At 38.0% G+C, this 22,958-nt stretch overlaps 1 protein-coding gene across 1 annotated transcript in view; it reads left to right on the forward strand.

Annotated features, from left to right (window-relative positions):
- Positions 1–19,991, forward strand: part of LOC122814204 (extracellular calcium-sensing receptor-like) — a 290,704-nt gene extending 270,713 nt beyond the window's left edge. The window contains exon 5 of the mRNA XM_044086808.1: positions 19,081–19,991. Coding sequence (XP_043942743.1) covers positions 19,081–19,991 — 911 coding nt within the window. The remainder of the gene's footprint in view (positions 1–19,080) is intronic.
- The last annotated feature ends 2,967 nt before the right edge of the window (positions 19,992–22,958 follow it).

The raw sequence follows: 22,958 nt of genomic DNA on the forward strand, positions 1-22,958 counted from the left end.
TAAAGCAAGATGTATTAGATGAAGCTGGAGGGGCACTGCCAGCTCATTGTCGGCAACCAGCTGCACCTTGTTCCCCTCAACCAGCACTTTTGCTAAATCCTCTAGCAATTCCTGTACCCCTTCCCCTGCTAGTACCTTGACCCCTTGGGTTTTTCAGCTGCCTGATTTGTAAAGTTAACAGCTTATTCTCAGTTTCCTTCCTTTGTTTTTCCTGATACTCTGTACAGTGATTTGCAGCATGTAATAAAGACTCTAAGTCCTTTCCTTGCCATTTTATGAGCACTTGCTTTATTTGATTTTGTACAGGGGATTGCAGACCCTGCACAATGGCTGCTGCGATAGCTGGCTTAGCTTGCTCTTCTGGGTCTGGTATTCCTGAATATCTAGCAACCATTTCCTTAAGGTGACTCAAATAGTCTTCAGCGGCTTCCCTTATTTTGTTTACATGCCTGTATTTTAAACCAGTCAGTCCTAACTTGACACACATCTGTAATCTTGTTTAACAATGCTGTTCACTTATCTCTTAATGCATTCCCTATGAGCGTGAAATCTGTTATTTCAGCCTTTTCCAGTAACTGCTTTTTTATTTCATCTGAAGTAACTACCCACAGCAGTTGATTTAAATCTGCTAGAGTAGGATTGTGACATTCTATTATGGTTTTTAATTTTTCTTTGAATTTTAATGGATCATATCTAATATTTGGAAAATCTTTAGACATAGTATGCAAGTCAGCAGGGTTCCAAGGACAATGAACAAGTTCCTTATTGTTAACTCCCAAAGTTTCCCTGAGAGGTGCAAATAGATCCCTCCAGAGGTTGTAATTTCTTGTTGTACCCTGTCATGTGAGCGTGTATGGTGAGATACAGGAGTGTCAAATACTAATGCCCCTGTTGGGGAAGTAGAAGCTATCTGAGAAGGATAGGAAGAAGAACCCCCCTTGACTGCAGATGCCTGTTCAGAAGATGAAGATTGAACAGGGGAACCATTCTGAGATGTACCAATATCACACGAATTGGGTGTCCAATGGACAGTAGACCAAAAGGTAGGGGTCTGAGAAACAGAGTCTTGTACAGGAGGTACCTGTACTGGTGTATATGGGGGTGGGGGTGCAGTAGCTACTGGAGGATTATCATCCTCTTCAGAAGTTTCTGCTTTTTGGCCTTCCTCAGTTTGTTCCAAACCTGCTAGGACAGGATAAAGGGATCCTTTTTTACTGGTCTGTACTGCCTTTTTAACCTCTCTTACTTGTTGCAACAATTTCTTATTAACATCCTGCAACCCTCTTAATGCTGACTCCTTTTTCCTTTTAAGTGCTTCACTGTACCAAGAATAAAATGCTGTCATTTGTCCCCCACTTAATTTTCTTTTCTTTTCTTTCAAAATACCTTTTAATGTCAGAAATTTAGTCTTATCATAAGTTCCATTTAATGGAAATACCCCACCAGCACAATTCTTAGTAAGCTGAAATCAGTCATGCAAATATTTACAACTTTCCTTCCCATAGTTAAAATACATAAAACATGCAGGTGTTCCCTTTTCAGGGACTTAATCTTGCTTGCTTATCTTTGCACCCATTTTTCTTATTTTATAAATCAGTAATAATAAAAATGTTAGGCTTACCTTACAACTCCTGGATCCTGGCAGTTCCGAAGACAGAAAATAGTTGTAATAATCCACACACCATACAGGGAGGGAAAGGTAGGAAGTCTGTCGTCGAGCAGCAATGGAGGATAAGTGTCGGTCAGCCTTTTCCCACAGCACCCCCTTGCTTTCGTCCTTGCATGAGCTCAAGTTACAGCTTCAGCATTGCAGTCGGGATAATGGGGCGGATAGGAACTGTGTCCAAAACTGGCCACTCTTTCAGACCCTCTGAGGGTACTTTCATACAATCACACTAAGTTCCAGTGTGCTTTGGGCTCATGAATTTATTTTAACAGCACATACCTCTATGTCCTATCATGCAGTAGAATCATTAATTTGTTTTAACAGTATATAGTCTATGTCCCAATCATGCTATGGGCTCATGAGCTTGTTGTATAGTCTACGTCCTAATCATGTGGTGGGCTCATGAACTTCTTTTAAATTTACAGTCTATGTCCCAATCATGCGGTGGGCTCATGAACTTGTTTTAACTTTATTTTTAACTTTTAACTTTTTCTTTCCTTTCTCTCATACATTCATACATCTACAGAATAAAAACATTGCTCATACATTTTTACCTTTCAGTCCTGAGGGTACCACCCTCAACACAAGGCACCTCCTTGTGTTAATTTGTCCTTTACTGTATGTGCACATACATTTATTATATTCATTTACTGTGGGGTCCTCCTACTATTACTTGTATTTGTTACAACCACTGAGTCAAACAAAAACACAGCCATGCACCTATACTACAAACACAGTCATGCACTTATACTACAAACACTGTCATGCACTTATACTACAAACATAGTCATGCACTTATACTACACAGTCATTCAATTATACTACAAATATAGTCAAGCACTTACATTTGCTAAAATTGTCTAAAAAAGAAAGAAGAAAAAAAAAACACAAACCAACCCTTTTTCACTTACAAAACAAATTTTCTGCCAACGCTAGTATGTTTGCAAACCCTGAATAGCTGCACATCTTAGTCTCTGACTATTCTATACAAAGTAGTGTGGAATTCACATGGGCCCTATTCCAGAACTGCACTGCTGCAATACCAAAGTTCAGATCCGAGTCAAGGCACCAAATTGTTATAGTCATAAATAAATAACATTAAGAATTTACCTTATATGCCTTTAGTCAGGAACAACACTTCAGGATGTTCAAACAGAAATTTAATTTTTACAGCGCTGGGAGTCAGTCTTCATAGCCCTTGATGAAGCATTCTCACTTCACATACAACTATATTTTTATACATTTTCTTATCAAACTGCTCATGCAATTTCATGATGTTATAATGACCGTGTCCTATAGAAAATTTTGCAAATGTCCTCATCCCTCGTGATTTTCACCTCAAACTTCACGTGAACACCTTCCTATGCATGATTCACCTGCTTCCAAGGAGTCTTGTTTCTGACCTTGGATGTTTCAAACCTGGCCTAGCAACAACACACTCCTAGTCTGGAGGATTCAGGCTAACAAATTCCTTTTTGTAATTACTACATGCCTCACTTCATGCAACACGTACTATTCTCTTATTACATACTAAAAGAATGCAGTTTAAAAAAAAAACAGTAATACTGTAGCTTATGAAGCTGTATTTTTCCCAGCCCTGCATGCAAATTATATTTGCTTTTCTTTAACAATCATATTATAGCATTAATAAACTGAAATTAATATACATTTTAATAAGCTAGTCTTGTCCCATAACATAAGTATGGCATTCTCTGCATATTGTACTATAGAGGCTTCTTTGGTAACTTTATGAAGATTATTAGTGAATATGTTGAATAGTAAAAGGTCTAGAATAGATCCCTGATTTACACTAAACAGAGACTGACAGAAAGCTGGAGAAATCTCATTTCCATTTTCCAGCCTGGAGTCTGTTGGTGAGATAGCAGTGGAACCAGCTAAGGGATGAATAGGAGAGTCATAGGGAGAATAGTTCATGGAAGGGTCTATATCACAAATGAAAGCTGATAACACCAAAGCTCAAAACTGCGAACTTCAAACCTCAAAAGCTGACAACATCGAATCCACCCAAGAAACCCCCTAATTACCCAAAACAAAAAACAAAACACTCCCCCCGCTACTTAAATATACCAATTCTGAGATTGCACTATAGTGCAGTAAAGGAAATTTTCCCTTCCTGCACTCTATGGCAATGTCCATTCTACGGTTCAACGTTTTTGAACTTCGAGGTTTGACGTTTGGAGTTTTGCACTTTGGAGTTATCAGCTTTTGAGCTTATGATATAAACCCTCACAGAGAAGGTGTTGATGTGACACTGTGTCAAATGCTTTTGACATATCTAAGAAGAGACTGTGTGTGTGTGTGTGTGTGTGTGTGTGTGTGTGTGTGTGTGTGTGTGTGTGTGTGTGTGTGTGTGTGTGTGTGTGTGTGTGTATGTATGTGGTCATAGCAACTTGGAGCAAAAGGAGGAGTAGACAGTGTGCAAAAAAAAAAACTTTTCCATTATCTCTGAGTCTGTGTAACTTGGAATTAGTATATTCTGAGATCATCATATGGCAGGTTGTTTGGGGGGGGGGTGATACAGCTCCCTGCAAAATAATAATTTAATGCTGGTACAGTAATATACTACATTTTCATAATAAGACACTGCTACATTTATATTTCAGTGTTAGCATCAACTGATTACCTATATTCAATTCATATGGTTTCAATAGAAGGAGAAATGATGGATCTTTAACATTCTGGAAAAATGCATTAATAAGTTCTGTGGGTCATCCTTTTCTTAAACTCATCAACAAAAGCCTGATGAGATCTGATTCACTGCATTGTGTAAGAATAGTTCTCATATAGCTGGCTCTATGGTTAAAAGGCATCTCCAGAAATTACATCAAGCATTTAATTGTCTATACCTTTATATAAGTGTAATGTTGCATATTATAAGTTAATACTATTGAAGGTCTATTAGGCAAGAATTCCAGAGTTATGAATTAAAATTCTTTGAGTGAGATAAGAACATGTTTCCTTACTAAATATTTTAATGTGTGAAGTTTAAAATTTAAAGTATTTGTCTTGCAGTTTCCATCAAAATTATTGTAAAATACTAACTCTTTACTAAACTAATAAACTTCCTACTAGACTTGCTAAACCCATGACGAATCAATAAAGGGTATTATATCGCATCTATGTTCCCTTATCTTTGTGTTCTTTGTTAGTAGACTAACATAGCATTTCTTATTGTTTCTACCCACTTACAAGAGTGATTTCAACTTGTACAGTTTATTTAAAATGTGAACTGGGTGTCTTATGTGGATTCATATGCGTATAGGTAAGTATTAGTTTAAGCCTAAAAACCACAAAAAATGCCACAGTGGAGCAAAGTACCAGTGGAAATAAGACAATAAAATCCAGAAAAGTTCCAAAAATCCACAAGGTAAACTAAGGCCGATGTGATAAAAAACAGTTTAATAAATGGTAAGCGCTTTCATGCTCTCCTGAGCACTTCTTCAGACCATATAAAAATACAAATTCACATACACTGCTTTTAAAATACATAGCATTACAAACTAACCTATCACAAAATAAAATCACTTAAATAATCTCCGCCTCTTAAGGAAAGGTTTTAAAGGGATAGAAGTGTTCAAACCTGGTGATGTATTGCTGTGTAGCCTAATAATCCAACTGCTCTCTTTTTGTTCTAAAATATTATTGAGATATCCCAGTCTGCTGCCATGCTTAAGTTGTTCTAATACTCTAAATATAAATGTATGTGTAGAGTCTGTGTCCCTCACATGACAGGCTAGGGCATTTGTTGAATCATTCTTCCTAATAGCTAATAGATGCTCACGTATCCTTTCCTTTAACTGTCTCTTAGTCTTTCCTACATAGAAATTTTGACAAGATAAACAACTAGCTAGATAAACCATATATGTACTACAGCAATTGGTATGAAAATTACTAGTATATTTAAAATGTGTGATTGGATGTATAAAACTAGACGCTGCATCTATAAATGAGCAATAATTGCATTTGCCACACATAGTAGTAAGGCCATTATTTATAGGACTACGTAAATCATTGTACTTATAACATAGCATCTGCTTAAGGTTGCGCTTTTTTTTAAAAGCAAAATTTGGTAGTGGTCCTACAACCTGACTAATTTTTTCATGTGGCATAAGAATGAGCCAGTTTTTCTTGATAATGTCACAAAAACTCTATGATCACTAGTATAATTCATCTTAAAATTCACTAGATGTTCATTGGATTGTTGTGTGTTCCCATTGTGGGAAACAAAATTATTAGCATAAAGAAAAGGACGTGCATTCGTGGGTCTTAATTCAATAACCTCACATTGATCTACTTCACTATATCTGTAACCTCTAAATTTTAATTAATCTTTTAGCTTAGATAGCTCTGTATCAAAGACCTCTTGAACACTATCTAGTCTGGACATTCGCATGCCCTGACCCTTTAGTACATTCTTAAAAACCTTCTTCAGATGCATGCTATTCCTGTGTAGCGTAGCATTGACCCTACATTCTTTCCTAAACATACGTGTAGCTATCTGGCCATCTAATGTCCTATATATCTTGACATCAAGAAAATCTATAGAAGTACATAAGTGGTGATGGGTAAATTTAGGGAAGTCAGTGGTTGTATTCAAGTATTGCACAAAATGTGATATTATTTCATGTGGCTCTTGCCAAAGAATAAATAGGTCATCCCCAAACCTTTTGAAAAAGGCTATATGTTTCCTATATGTATGTTGATTAAACATATATTTCTCTTCCCAATCACTCATAACCAGATTAGCATAACTATTGGCGCAGGGGGTCCCAATGGCTACCCCCTGCCATTGCCAATAATACTGCCCATTGAAACAAAACAAGTTGCGTTCCAATATAATGCTAAGTAGGCCACACAGCAACACATTCTTGCTATCAGTAAAACTACCATCTCTTTTTATAACATCATGTAATATTTTTAAACCTTGTTCATTGGGTATACTTTTAAAAAGTGACTGTACATCCAATGTAATAAAACTAAGGTCATTCAAATCAGGACAAGAACTTAAAAACGAAGACATAGAGGCTACAAAGTGCCTAGTATCTTTAAGAATCACTTCAGATTTATCTACCAACTTTCTTAACTCTTTCTCAACAAAAATGGATATGGATTGAGTAGCCCAACCCCCACCAGAAACAATAGGTCTCATAGGGGGTCTGTGCATTCATTTATGTACTTTAGGTAGAGCTTTCAAAACAGGTATGATAGGATGTGTGATTTTAAAATAATTATATAAGTCAAAATTAATCATATTGTTGGCTAAATAACTGCTTAAAATTCTATAAATCTTATCAATGGTGTGATGAACAGTATCTAAATTAATAGAACAATATTTATTAACATCATTTAATAACTCATCCATTAATTCAAAATAACAATCTCTTTCAAGAATGACCAGAGAACCTCCTTTGTCTTCTTCCGGCTTTTCCCAGTTAGGGGTCGCCACAGCAGATCACATGTCCACTCATGATTGGCAGTGGAGTTTTATGGTGTCGAGTTGCCAGCCCGGCACTCAACCTTCCACAGAAGGCACACACACACCTAGAGCCAATTTAGAGTATCTAATCCACCTACAGCATGTCTTTGAGATGTGGTAGGAAACCAGAGCATGCAGAGAAAACCCACACAACCACAGGGAGGACATGCAGAATCTGCACAGAAGGCTCCCCAGCCGAGGATCGAACCAGGGAACCTCTTGCTGTGAAGCGACAACGCTAACCGCTGCACCACCGTGGCCACCCTGGAGAACCTCCTTTGTCTGCTGGTCTAAAAATAACTGTGTCATCCTTTTGCAAGCCATACAGGACAGTCCACTCATCATTGGTCAAATTCCTAAAATGTTTTCGTTTACTAGTGGTATTCAAAAAATAGGTTCTGAATTAATTTTCACATATACAACTAAATGCTTCAAGTATAGGATCCAAAACAGGCATATAACAACTTGGCTTCTTATAAATATTCGTATTTGTATTTTCAAACATAGTTCGTAACATAACGTTCCTTGTAAACATTTTAATATCAATTATCATCTCTGGTAAATACATATTAGTAGCTGGTATAAATGACATACCTTTATTTAAAACATTAAGTTCTATATTAGAAAAAGTCATTTTGGATAAATTGCAAATTATTCCCCGCTCAACTTCTGCCACATCTTCTTTATCATTTGGGAAGGTATCTTCTCTGTCTCCGATAATTGTAGAGAACGCTTCCTCCCCCTGTTCAATTGTGTCCTGTCCTTGGGTATGTAACTGTCCTGTATGGGTAAAGGGAGAGGCGGAAAAGCCAAAGGGATATGGACAGACTTGTTCTTGGGCTTGACCACTTGACTGTTCAAGTGTTGACTTGCCAACAAATTGCCTAAACAGGAAGAGCATGCATCTGAAGAGGGTTTTTAAGAATGTACTAAAGGGTACCACTCCCTACTCCTGTAGACTCATCCCATGGGTTGACTCACTCCACGTATCCTTAGACATCCCAAGCTTTTAGTCCACAAACACTGGTGAAATGAGTGACCAATAGGGCACTATTCACAGTTTTTGGGTTGTCCCACCTTGGACACACGTCTTTATTTCAAGATTAAACTCTGTACTTCGTCACATCATTGCTCCCATTAACAAGACACTATAATAAATTAATAACTATGACTATATGGTAATGCACACGTTACACATGAGACCTAGTAATGTATGAGGTTGGTGACATTATATTACAAATAGGACCGGTTTAGTGATTGGTGTTGCCGTAGCAGGCAGATTACAGGAATGATTCCACTGTTTCATAGTGAGAAAGTCCTTACAATTTATTTTTTGATAATGACACTGACTTCGGACAAAGATTCGTCCCTTTCCTCTTATGCACAACCTATTATTCTATCTACTGTTGAGGTTTGTAGGGGCACTTTCATGTTGTTTATGTCTGCAAAAGGAATGCATGTGTTACTGGGAATGTACTTCTACATATACATGTATGTATGTGTGTATGCATATATACTTATAACAAACTCGCTGACCTCCATGAGGTGGTCCAATTAGAACCAGGCCATCCAACCCTGACACGCCTGGATTCATAATTTCATACCGATGGTTCCTCCACCCCACCCGAGTTTGACATACATGCAAACTATCCATTCTCCGGTTGCTATCCCAGCCATGACACACCTCCACACATTGCCCTCTCCCCAGCGTTAGGGACCCTACATGTATGTTGTCCCAACCCATGTATCACCAGGATCTCCCACTATTTGGTCCTTGAACATACCTGCCCTTGCTTTTGTAATGGTTGGAAGTCCACACCGCCTAGCAATTTTTGGGTAGTCCCACCAGGGATTACCCCGTGATTGTTTGTAAAATAGACTTAGCAGATGGAAAATGTTGCTCCCACTGGTAGTGTCCTGCCTGTGGTGTGAGTAACAGTGATTTGTTCACCCCTGCTCAGCTTGATATGACATAAGCTGACAGCACTAATTAATACTGGGGTTGCTGTTGGTTTCCTTCTCATTCTTTTTGTATGCTTTATTGTCACAACGTTCATTCTTCATATATATATATATATATATATATATATATATATATATATATATATACATATATATGAAAATACCACAGGCAATGGCAAAAGCAAAAGGACGAACAGCTCAAACTGATTTAAACATTTTCGTTCTTTTAATAAAATTGAACTTCTTCAGAAATGCACCCAAAAGCTTGTACTTGGCTTAAATACAAGTTAAAAAAAATCACATGTTGTGAATGACCAATGAAATTACATTTTTACAATTGCCAAATCCAAATGTAAGTAAATATTCAATAAATAAATCCATAGGGGAATGAATACTGTCATAAAAATTAAAATAAATTATACCTATATTAAATCTTAATATACCAATACATATATTTAAAATTTTTGTACTAGTAAAAAACATTTGATGTTAATCATGTCATTTAAACCTGGTGCTGGTCATCCTTTGACCTAATTTGCCAAATGGCTTCTCTACATTCTAAATGTGTCTTGAAATCACCACTGAATAAAGTGTCGTTAACCCTTTCCAAGACAAAAAAAGTAAACTTTTTAAACAAGGGACAAACAATTGAATGCTTAGCTAATGCATTTGACATATCTTTCTTTTTTATAGCTAAATTGTGTTCATATATCCGTTTGTTTAAAGCACGTGTGGTCTTCCCAATGTAAAAATGTTCACAAGAAATACACTGTGCCATGTATACTATATTGGTTGTTTTACAAGTGTAACGCCCAGTGGCTTTAATGTCCTTGTTTTGATGTTTCAAAAAAATACTTGATGTTCCACTGACAAATCTACAAATCTACACTGTTTACATGTTGTACAAGGAAAAGTTCCAAGAATGGAATCACTGACTCCAACAGAACTTTTAACACCCTTTTCAAGAATCATCTTTATGTTGGTCACTTTCTTGTATGTAAAAGTGGGTCGATTACCAATGGTGTTGGCCAATTCATAATTCCATTTAACTCAGTTAAATCTCGTTTAAATCAGTTTGAGCTGTTCGTCCTTTTGCTTTTGCTATTGCCTGTGGTATTTTCGTATGGTTATCTGGTTTTGTTCAACTTTGTCTCAAATATATATATATATATATATATATGTGTGTGTGTGTGTGTGTGTGTGTGTGTGTGGGGGGGGGTCTACTTCATTTGATCGAAAGACCATTTGACCTAAACCCATTTGATCGAAATTTAATTTGATCAAAAAACAGTATTCAAGGCAAATAATAGGGATTTGTCCCCCTCCCCAATGTCGTGCGACCCTGGAGTTGGTATATATAGTTCAGGGGGGTGTGGGGGTCAAAGCCCTCCACCCATTTTCATTTAAAATCTGTACTTTTTGTGTTATTTTCTTCTTTTAAAGGAAACTAGGTGGGGGGCTGTGCCCCCCCCCAATGTGTGGGGCTGCACCCCCTCACCCCCCCCTAGCTACATATACCAACTCCAGGATCACACGCCATTGGGGAGGGGGACAAATCCCAGTTTTCTGCCTTGAATACTTGTTTTTGATCAAATGAAATTTCAATCAAATGGGTTTAGGTGAAATGGTCTTTCGATCAAATGAAGTAGACACATACATACATATATATATATATATATATATATATATATATATATATATATATATATATATATATATATATATATATTATATATCTGTACATACACATGCACATACATCTACATAGTTATATACATTTCCTATGCTGTTGCATGACTGTGCTGGACGATATGTTTGTGATAAAATCAGATTTATGTATATCTGCCATGGCTTAGTGGTAAATCACATTGGCTGTGGTGTGCAGGGTCCTGGGTTTGACCTTTGCAGAGGCTATTTATTTTGTTGCTGCCAGAACAAGGGCCATTGGATACAGAGTGATTAAAGCACTTTTAAGCAGTTGTGAGCGTGTGTGTGCATGTTTGCACGACTGTAGGCTGTTCTATCTTCCAATTACAGTTTGTTAAATTTAGTTAGCTTTTACTATGCTTAATGTGTGGGGGCACTGCTTACACTCACGCAAATGCACTTAGACTTGCTTACTGGTACTTATTTATGTTTACTACTGCTTATTTGTGCTTATACCTGCTTACTAGTGCCTTATTCATTATGACACTACCGCTTTAATTGAATGACATTAGTTAAACATTTCATGCAGTACTCCAGTTCACATTTACATGTTATTATGTAGGTTATACAGCAAAAGGATGTATAAATATGTTCATATACACATTCCACATGGAAAATGATATGTGCTATAGTGGGACTCAAACTGTGCATGCCTGTTTGTTATGCAGATGCTCTAACCACTACACTACTGACGTTAACGTTGATTCCACATGTTATTTTCTATTTGGATGATTTTGATGTGTAAGCTACACTAAGCAGATGCCAACAATGCGCAAACACACTGCGCTTCACTTACACTTTCAATAATGAAGCAATACAAATGTAAAATAGGGACATGGGGAATCTAACTGTGATAGTTCTAGGGATGGGGCTGAACATTCTACTACATGCTTGTGTGTTTACTTCTTTGATTTTATTTCAGTGTCCGTGGGCACTTTTGTATGCTTAGCATACATTTCAGTATCCATGGACACTGAATTAATTGCTTACTATTAGAGGTGGGCTCTAATAGTAAGCATTGTAGGTTGTGCAACTGTGGGGGCATGTTTAAGCCTCCGTAGAGCACATAACATGCCCCCTGCACTCGCACACATTTCCTGTGCACATCAAGGGTGCTGCAGTGTGCCCTTATAAATATTCATATGGTGCTGCTGCACTATCTGTAAGGAGGACGCTCAGCGCAAGGCTAATACCGTCCTTGCGGCGAACTTCATGAATCTCGGAGAGTGTCCACCACACACATAGACCATCTTATGCTGAGACAGTAAAAAGCATTCTTCCCAAACCTCAGAGACCTCTTAAGCCTACAAATGGCAACACCTATCTTCAGCAATCTCTAAAATACACACCGAAAGCTACAACAAACATCACATATATGCCCACTCCAAATAAGCTCCCAAGAATGAAGCCCATAATGCAAGAAAATGCTTTACCTAGGATTCTTGTCATAAGGGACTCCATTCTATGATACACAGATGCCCCACTCACAAGAGTGGACAAGGAGAAGATAATGGTTAGTTGCTTATGTGGAGCAGAGTTCCATCAGGTTATTCACACACTCAAGTCAATGCACCTTGGGTGTCAGTATAATTATATAATAGTCCATGTGGGTGTAAATTATCTGCTGTGTACCTCGCTGGACTATATGAAGAGAGACATAATGTATTTCTCTGAATATGTGTCTCACACAGATGTGTACCTTCCATCAAGCAGCATTCTACCTTCACTAACCACCAAGGATGATGCCACAGTATAAACAAAAAAAATATTGATTTTAACATTTAGCTTAGTTGCTGCTCCCTGCTAATAGATGGATTCCATATTTGTCAGCATGAGAGGACATGGTTACTAAGATACGTTGCTTTGCCAAGGATTCCATATTTGCCAGCATGAGAGGACATGGTTAATAGGACACATTGCTTTGCCAAGGATGGTCTTTGTGTTAACCCTTGTGCTTCCAGATATTGGCTACACTTTTTTAGGTTATAACAAATTGACAAAACTACCAACTACCGACTTGGCGAATAAAACCCAAAGAAACCTAATGGTGTTACTGCTCAGTGCTAGGATTCTTAACAAGAAACTTAAGAAGATCTCCACACTCTGGAGAAACTAGACATCCGTATAGTTACCAGCACATGGTTTAAAGCCACAGAAAGTACTCTAGCAATGCAAGGCTTCAGTGCCCTTTAGACCATCATCAGCACAGTCAGGGATTAAAGATGAAGTTGTGTCTATCTGCATTAACAACAACTATCCCTCTGTGTTGGTTAAACAAGATGATGCCCAAAAGTGCATCAGCATGCAAATCGCCATCATAAAATTGATTACCACTTCCTTGCAAGCTCAAGGTCAACATATATCTGTAGTTCCCATAACTTCTACTTAGACCTGTAGGAGGCACTCACCATCCTTCCAAATACCATATTCCTGATAAGCTTTAACTGATCTCTATAGACTGGGAAACATAGATTGACAACAACTTGCAGGCACAATGCTTCATGGACTTTATTAACACAACTACCTTGCACACTCCAACCCAAAGTTCAGACATACTGGACCTAGTACTCATGAATATGGGAGAGAGCTGTACCCCCTTCCCCCCATGCCAAGTCCTCATTGGAAAAGTCAAATCTTAAAGCTGTCTCCTTTGAAATAAAAATCAACATGGAAAACCCAGACAAATCTGTAACAGTCACAAATTATTTTAAAGCAAATTGCATGCTGTTAACTGGCAGTTTGCCCCTCTGAACCCTGAGTTCGCAGCAACCTATGTGGAATTATTCACAGAAATCCTGTGCAACCATGTGAATGGCTGCATAGACACATCTGTACTTACCAGAAGTAAGCCCAAAACAAACTGCACTGATGGAATCCTAACCTTAACAGGGTGTGACATCCAGTGGATCCCACTGGACTGCTACCAATAATGTGACGTAACCCACTTATAACACAGGTCACTAATTAAGGAGACTCAATCTTCACTACTGACTCCAGTGTGGGAGCGTCACAGAAAACACCAGAGCACAGGGCACACAAGAGGAAAAGTCTACAATTTCCCTTAAGAGCAAAGCAGGAACATGCTCTATTTCTTGGGAATGAACTATATAACTTTGTCCACCCCAAATGCAATCCCTTATTATATACTTCACAGCAACTTGTTCCAGTTTAAGACCTCTGACTCACTCGCACTCAAACTAATTCAAATCTCACACACTCAAATGCTTATGGGAAGCCCAACACTGATTTCCAGCTGTATCTCCTCCTAAGTATAAATGGTAACTGCTGCCACCAGAGTCAGACAGGTCCACACACCCTTTCAAAAGTGATCAATTATTAAAAATTAAATATCAAAACAAATGATAGCTATGACCAGAAGCCGCCATGAATTTGAGGTGACCTTGGGAGTATCAAACAGGTATAGACACTCTCTTATCTCTAATGAATACACTGATTGTCCAGTCATAATGAATGTAAAGTAATGAAAAACATTTAATAATAAGTAAAATGATTATTAAAAAATGTAAACATTAATTTTCAATAAACACCAGAATTCAGTCACCAGAAATATAAAATTAAACTGTATGATGGAAGTCCATTATTTTAGAAAAACTCAATCTAAATAACTAAACTTTCCTAATATCACTACAGAATACTGTCCCTGATCTAATCTAAAACATAACAGCAAGGCAAAGGCAGGCTTACAGTTTTTGGTGAGTCATTTCCTAAGGTATCCACTGCACAGCACTGTAACTAACTGCAACTCTTAACTAACTGCACTTCAACTGAATTCAGCAGTCTCTTTTCTAGTCCAGGTTAACAGTCTCAACTGTCTTATTTTAAAAATAACAATTAGCTGCTTGAAAAATTATTTTTTCCTGTCAATCATCTTTTTAAATAATCATATAGCAGCCAAGAATATTCTAATGACATCACCTACTGCTCAACTGATTTTCCAACGACAGTTTGTACTTTAGAATCTCCCTCACAAACATGTGCAATTAGAAATGTATCAAAACAGTGACAGATTCTTTAAACATTTTGTATAAACAGGAAAATACTCAACATTTTAAAAACGTATTTACCTTTTCACAATTAGACATGCTGGCATACAATACAAGTTAATCTGAGAATATACACAAATCTCCTGCCAGACATGCTAACACAGATAACAGTGTTTTCATTTTCTTTACACAGTATATGTTGTTGTTCCTTCAGCTTTTCCTGGTTAGGGGTCATCACAGCGGAACTCTGGTCCACTAATGATTGGCAGTAGATTTTCACAGTGCCAAGGTGCCAGCTCGATGCCCAACCTTCAACGAAGGCACGCCCATTCAGGCATGTTTTTTCTGAACGCCACTCAACCATGGGGAGGACATGCAGACTCCACACAGAAGGATATGTAACAAAAGAAAAAAAATCATGGCCAAAATCAGAAGGAGCAACTCATTTAATGACAAGAGCTCACTATTTAAACTAAATAGGAAGCTATGAGGAATAATTAAATTTAACAAGGTCATTTAGAAGCCGCGGTGGTGCAGCAGTAGCGTTGTTGTCTCACAGCAAGAGGTTCTCCTGTTTGATTCTTGGCTGGAGCGCCTTCTGTGTGGAGTCTGCATATCCTCCCCATGGTCAAGTGGTGTTCAAAAGACATGTGTAGAAGGGGCCTGCCTTTGTTGAAGGTTGGGCGTTGAGCTGGCACCTTGGAACCCGTAAATATCTACTGCCAATCATTAGCGGACTGAAGTTCTGCTGTGGCGACCCCTAACCAGGAAAAGCTGAAAGAAGGACAACAAGGTTATTTAGAAGGTCAGGATAGCGTCTTAGCTAAAAACAACCACAAGGCCTTCTATAGATGTATCCAAAACCTTGAAAGTAACACACAGCAATGTGCTGAACTGATGGTAAGTGGCACCACCTTCATCAAGCCAAGTGACATAGTGAATCTTTTGACTGACAAATTAAGCTCTAATGTCACTCTTCACATTTCACGCTCCTCCTGCTTCCCCCTGTGAAATCCCTACTAGCACAATCCTCTGACTATTAACAGGGAGTAAGTCATGCCAGCATTTGCTAAGGCCAAAAACACAGCCCAGCTGGGCTAGACAATATCCTGGTTGCCTTCTAAATAACTTGAAACATGACCTAAAAAGGACCACTTAAGTCACTTTTCAACTACAGCTTCAAAATAGGCTATGGACCATGTGAATGGAAGACTGCAACGGTTATCCCTCTTCATAAGGGGGATCCATCAAATGACCCAGGAAACTATAGACCCATTAGTCTGACTACTCTAATATGTAAAGCCATGGAATGAATTATCATGGATATGACCAACAAAGAGAGAGGGTCACCAAGGCAATGGATGGGGGAAACGGTGCATACCACCTACCTTGAACTGGTTAAGGCATTTGATACAATTCCCCACTCAGGTATTGTTGGCAAACTCACTGTCCCTAAATAACTCACTGGATTGCCAGCTGGCTCACAGATAGAGTCTAAGAGGTTGGGATTGGTGAGACCACTTCCACCAAAAGACTAGTCACCAGCGGATTACCTTGGGGCTCACTGCTGCTCCTACTCTGCATCTACTTCTTAGAGGTTAGAGTTAATGCCAAGGGCCTCTGGCTCACTAAGTTTGTAGCAAATTACAAATTGAGAGCTTTCATAGATTCCCCCCATGGCACTAGCATCCAGCAAGAGACTCTAACACAGACAAATGACTGGTGCCAAACCCATGGATTAAAATTCAATGCCAAGAACTGCATGATGGTGCCTTTTGGGAAAAAGACCATCCAGGTTAATTACTCCATGAAAAACAGACTCCCAAGAGTTGACCTAGTAGTTAGGGATCTGGGAACATATGTAGGGTTTAATCTGGCCTTTGAACAATATGTAGAAAAGGTAGTAAGAAAATAATTATATGTCGGCCAACATATAAGTACAGGTATGGCATCCTGGTCCGAGGAAGTTATAGTAAACTTTACTTAGCCCTTATCAGACCCATCATTGAGTACAATACCCCATTCAGCATGTACTTGACTGGCATATGCAACAGCTGGAATGCCCACAGAAGTTCCTCACCAAGAGAATTCAAAGTATTATCACATTGTCCAAGGCAGATCACCTTAAGGTTCTATCTCTCAACTCAGTCACCTACAGGTTCCTGAGAGGCAAACAATGCCTGACATATAAGGCATCTTCAGAGCCAGCCCTGATGGACCTTTTGCACATATGCAAAATGAATAGCACCAGAAACACTAGGTGCAGGGATTTAAACATTGCTTGTGATAAAAAATAGAACATGCTGGTGAGACAGATCTGTGTCTTAAAGGGTCCCCATGCTCTGGAATAGGCTGTCCATCCATGTAAAGCAGAGTCCATCCTTAACTCTATTCAAATGTAACCTTGACCATCGGATAGGAAATTGAAAATTCATTCCCAGTCTGGCCCTCACATATCTGATAGACAGAGGCTGATAGTAAATATTCCGTAATTAACATAACTCCCCACACTAAACCTTTTAGCATCCTCCTGACTTTCACCTCCAATTAAACACCCATGTTATATGGGGAACATTTGGGCTGGGTTGCGTGGCTAGGCTTATAAAGGCCATTGTGGTCATTAACCTAGTATATACCAGTTAAACTATGACCCTATGTTAAAGAATACTCTTTGTATTTAAGTATAACACTCATAATCATTGTCTTAAAAGAATTATTCATAATCATCATCATCATCTTCTTCTTCAACAACTCCTTTTTCTCAGTTTTACATGGGTTCAGGGTGCCACATGAATATAAGTCATAGTGACCACATCATCTTGGTGAAATTAATGTTCCTCACATTGAAACAAATACTGTTCCTTTGTAAAAGCTATGTACTGTAGGCTTGAAATAAACTGTAAGTTAAATAGTTACAAATGTTCTGAACATTTTCTTTCCTATACAATGTCACATAAATACTTATATATTCAAACACAGTTTTATTAATAGATTTAAAAAATACTGAAAATGGTGACTATTAGGAGTGTCAAATAAAATTCCATGTCTGTCATTTTAAAAAAAAATATGGAAATGTTGAATATTTAGAATGACTTAAATAAGATTCCATGGCTGTCATTTATCATGGCTGCTTAAGTACATTAACTTTGTGAAGTTCTCACATGCATCTGTCAAATAAAGAGCAGGTTTAATCAACTAAGCATACATTACTGCATTTTTAGTCACAAAGTTGGAACATGCAGATAGACATGCTAAAGTCAACAGATGTAATGTACATGACAGGACTGTGATTCAGTAACACGCTTCTAGAACAACTGAGAATCTGATCGATGCAGTCCTTGGTCCACTGAAAGAATAAAGAAAGAAAGACTTTTATATGACATTTCTTTGTTAATGTCCAGAATTTTTGGATTTGCACATTTAGTAGGAAATTTCACATATTTATTTATGTAATGTTTGTTTACCATGAAAGTCCAACTGGGACAGAGCCCAATTTCTACAGAGGTCCGGGGAGAAATGCTCCAGATGCATGTCTGGAGTGTGTACCATTTTTGAAAAAAGAAATACAAGAGAAGAAGACAAAATATAATAAACACACACACAAAAAAAAAATCAGAATTTAGTAGTCTACGGCCGGGAAGATTGAACTTTGTGGTTCATAAAAGCTGGTAACTCTTGCAAGATACAAGATGCAATCCTTTATTTCTGTACGGCCATGAGTAAGTTCCATATGGAGTTTTTGGTGTATAACACAGAAGGAACAGTAAACCAGTGAAACTGATATGATGCAGACCAGGTGAAACAATGAGACACGAAATAAAAAGCCTACATAGAAAACCGGCATAAAGTAAATTACTTTTTCAAATTCTTGAATGACAAAGAAAGCAAGACAAAAGTCAGAGGCCAGACACTTTGTAGGATATTAGGAAACATTTACTCTTAGTGATAATGTTGTCAATGCATATTTCCTACTAAATAAAACAGAAATCTTTTTGGGCACTTGATTATACTGAAAGTACCCTAATATTATTCCATGACTACATCAAAAACCCATCGATACCTGTTTCTGATATGCCATGGGACAGGGAGGAGGTGCATTTAGCCCCCAGTGATTTCGTTATAACATCTCAGTACTGTATAGCTAAAGAGTTTTGGTTAATATCATTGAGAGGCAAGGTAGTGAACATATTAGTTTGTTTTCAATGTTCTCCATACTGATGGATATTTCTGTTTTATTTCCTCAGATTCCATAGAGTGCTGTGTCTGCCCAGAAATGTATTGGTCTGATGAGAAACGTGAGAAATGCATTCCCAAAACCATTGAGTTTCTGTCTTATGAAGAAATACTTGGCATTGTATTGTGTACTATTTCACTGTTGATTTGGCTGCTCTCTGGTTTTGTACTGTGTGTTTTTATTAGGTATCGTGATACCCCTGTTGTGAAAGCAAACAATCGTGAACTTAGCTACCTTATCCTTGTGTCTCTCATGCTTTGTTCACTTTGTTCTTTGATATTTATTGGCCATCCAGAGAAAACAACATGCATGTTAAGGCAAACTGCTTTTGGATTAATATTTTCTTTTAGTGTTTCTTGCATTCTTTCCAAAACCATAACTGTTATTATTGCTTTTAATGCTACAAAACCTAACAGTAAGTTACATAATTGGGCTGGACAAAGAATCTCTAATTTTGTAGTAATTTTGGGCTCCTTTATTCAGCTTCTCGTATGCATATCTTGGCTTGTGTGGTCTCCTCCATTCCCAAAACATAATTCTGAAGTTGAAGATGGAAGAATAATTATAGAATGTGATGAAGGCTCACCCAGAGCATTCTGGTGTATGCTAGGGTACATGGGGGTGTTGTCTACAGTGAGTTACATAGTAGCTTTCTTGGCAAGATCATTACCAGATAGTTTCAATGAGGCCAAGTTTATTGCCTTCAGCATGCTTGTGTTTGTCAGTGTGTGGCTTTCCTTCATCCCTGCCTACCTCAGTACAAAAGGGAAGTACATGGTGGCTGTGGAAATATTTGCCATACTGTCCTCCACTGCTGGAATGCTAAGCTGTATATTTTTTCCAAAATGTTATGTTATATTAGTAAGACCCGAATTAAATACCAGAGAACAATTAATGGGGAAAAAGATTAATAAACAATAAAGTCCAGCATTGCACATGATATTATAAGTAATGGGATCACTTGTCAATTATTGAGTTTTTTGTAATCCACTGAATATGGAAATCTCTTCTTATTGAGGGTAGATAAAATCAATATATTTCATTCAACTTATGAAAGCTATTTTTAACAAATATAATGTCAACTACATACTATAAACAACTGTTTATAAAACGTAATGGCATCATATTGCCATAGCTGTAATGCATGACATATATACAGTACAACAAAAATCAGCAACATTAAAGTTTACTGTTTTCTGTTTTCTTTGCAAAAATAGAAATAAATGTAATAATGTGTCATTCTATATTACTAGATTCGACATGTTATTGATCCTCACTGACAGCTTAAATATTGATGTATTGCCTCTTTGTGAATCTTGAACAGAAAAATATTGAATTTGCACTCTCTTCACACAGACAAGTCATGACTGCTACCCAGAAGACCTATGTTCATCTAGCAGCATGGACATTAGAGAAAGCAGCATGAGGAGAATAGGAATAACCAGCCTCCAGTTGCTTGGCCATCCTGGGAGGAGGCAGGTGACTCTGGGTTTGTGGCTAGGTGACACCCAGAGGACTTGGTAGTGCACCATGTGGAATGTGATTGAGGAGTACATATTCCCAGCTTAGTGGAGATACATGCACCAGTGACATCATGTACAGCAGGGTGCACATTACCCATCGAAGCAGGGCAGCCATGGTGCAGTACAAAGGATAAGGAGTTGCCACAGTGAATAGGTTACAGGAGGGGATGGTTTACTTTGCCAGCTATCTGGCCAGCTCCTACCATGCAGTTCACCCATTTAATTTAGGGCCATGACTGGTGTGCACTATCTTGGGAATAAATAGGATGCAGGGCTCTCTCCCCCAAGAAGGTGATTGGCCAAACTCTTGTTCCAAACATGATATCAAGCTGACCCCACCAAGAAGGAAAGAAATGTGTTATAGGATTCTTATGCTGCTTGGTGATAGGTGCCCTGTAAGTGATGGGAGTGGGTGTTATACCACTCATCTGTGTAGAATTTACACAAACTGTCCATTTTTTGCCTCATATTTTTGGCCTGTTACTCGTAGAATTTCTGGCTTTCTGACAAAACATTGAGGGCTGAAGTCAGCAAATAATATCAGGCATTTAAGTTTCAAACTTCATATCCTTTGGAAAATGCATGTCAAAGCAAAACCTATTATTCTAACAATTTTCTAATTTATAAGAGCAATATGCAAAACTGTCTCTTATTTTTGGCATATGACCCCCCCCCCAATTATTTTTGGCTTTGTTCAGAATTGTGTGAAGAGTTTGACAGGTATTGTAGGTGACCTCCCCCTACTGACCCAGTATCCATCCCTTAGGAGGAGGAACAACTTGAAAAGTGTAACAAAATTCAGAATTACAAAAATGCTGATTTAAGATAAAGAATAGCATAGCATAACACATGTTGCAGTTCTAACCAACACAATACCCACAGCTGTTGCTTTTCTTTTGTGGACTAATACGATTTGTTGGAAATTGTCAACAAAAGTATTTACTGGAAAAAAAACAGTTCAAAGCTAACTGGCCGCTGTTCTGGTTCCATGCTCATTACAAATGCTTTAGGACAGTGGTCTCAGTAACACTTTTAATCTGATCAGTGATGCTTTGTTCATATCCAGCCCACATATGGTAAAAAAGCCCTAGTTGCAATCTAAACCACAGTGACAAATGCTTGTCTTTGTGGATTGGATTGCCCATACCAGCTTCTCACTATCAGTGGCTTGACCGTGGAGTCAATGAAAGTGTCAAAATTTCATAGATCAATAGCAGAGGTGCATCAAGTTAAAGTGCATGTGCTACTAGTGTGTTTGAGCTTGAAGAACGTGGGGTGCCGGCTAGACTAGCATATAAAACGAGCTTGTGATCAGAACATTTTCATACTTCATAACATTCTGGTTAGTATCACTGATTTGTCTCAAAATACTACACTGCGCTTCAAAACTATTCCATTAAAAACTGAAATGGTGTAATGTGTAGTCCAGCAACTCAATCATGATGGGTTCTGTGTGTGTTTGTAAATGTGACTAGTGTGTGTGTGTGTGTGTGTGTGTGTGTGTGTGTGTGTGTGTGTGTGTGTGTGTGTGTGTGTGTGTGTGTGTGTGTGACTACATGGATAGTTAATATAGTGAGGTTAGGCCTGACAATATAGTGTTCATTTCAGAAACATGGCAATTAGCTGCTAATGAAGCTTTACTGTCTCTGAACTGGGCATGTTAGCCATTTAGCACCGGCGCTAAGAACCTCTCTGGATCCCAAAGTACGTGTGTAATTACCTGAGGATGATAAGCTTGAGTGCAAGGAAAACAGCATCACTTTTATAGTAAAATGTCAGTTAAGTCTATTTATTATGTTCCTTGACCTTTTACCATTTTGCTAACCATTTGGTTTCCTTTTTTGTCAGTGATTACTTTCCTTCTAATGTGCAGCTGTACTTTGTATTTTAACTCATTTTCACTTCTAAAGACTGTATCTTTAACTGTTAAATAAGCCGTCTTTTTTTTCAACCTATGTATATGAATATATTTAATGTGCTATTGAAACTTCATGGCAGTTTGACTGGTTGTTAATGAAAAATATCCTTTTATAAACTCATTCTTGACTGTCACAAAAATGTGATATGTAAATGAATTTAGAAGTCCCTGAGAAATGGTGATGAAGATGAGATGGTATGTGATGACTGAAAACTGCATTTTTTCTGCACCAAACTGGAGGATAAATAACAAATATATCCCATCTTTTAAGATACTGTCCTCAAATGCACACTGTTATAGTGAGTAGAAGTGCAGAGCAGTAACTTTGTGCTGAAATAAACAGCTTTACTGACAGAGAAGGATAAAGACCTGACTACAACTCAGATGGCTAAGGTTTAATTAGTAACCCTGACACTGGAGGAGATGGCACAATGGAGAAAGGAATGG

The sequence above is a fragment of the Protopterus annectens genome, chromosome 10.part0 (assembly GCF_019279795.1).
Source record: "Protopterus annectens isolate FY-2018-M chromosome 10.part0, PAN1.0, whole genome shotgun sequence".
Classification (NCBI taxonomy): domain Eukaryota; kingdom Metazoa; phylum Chordata; order Ceratodontiformes; family Protopteridae; genus Protopterus; species Protopterus annectens.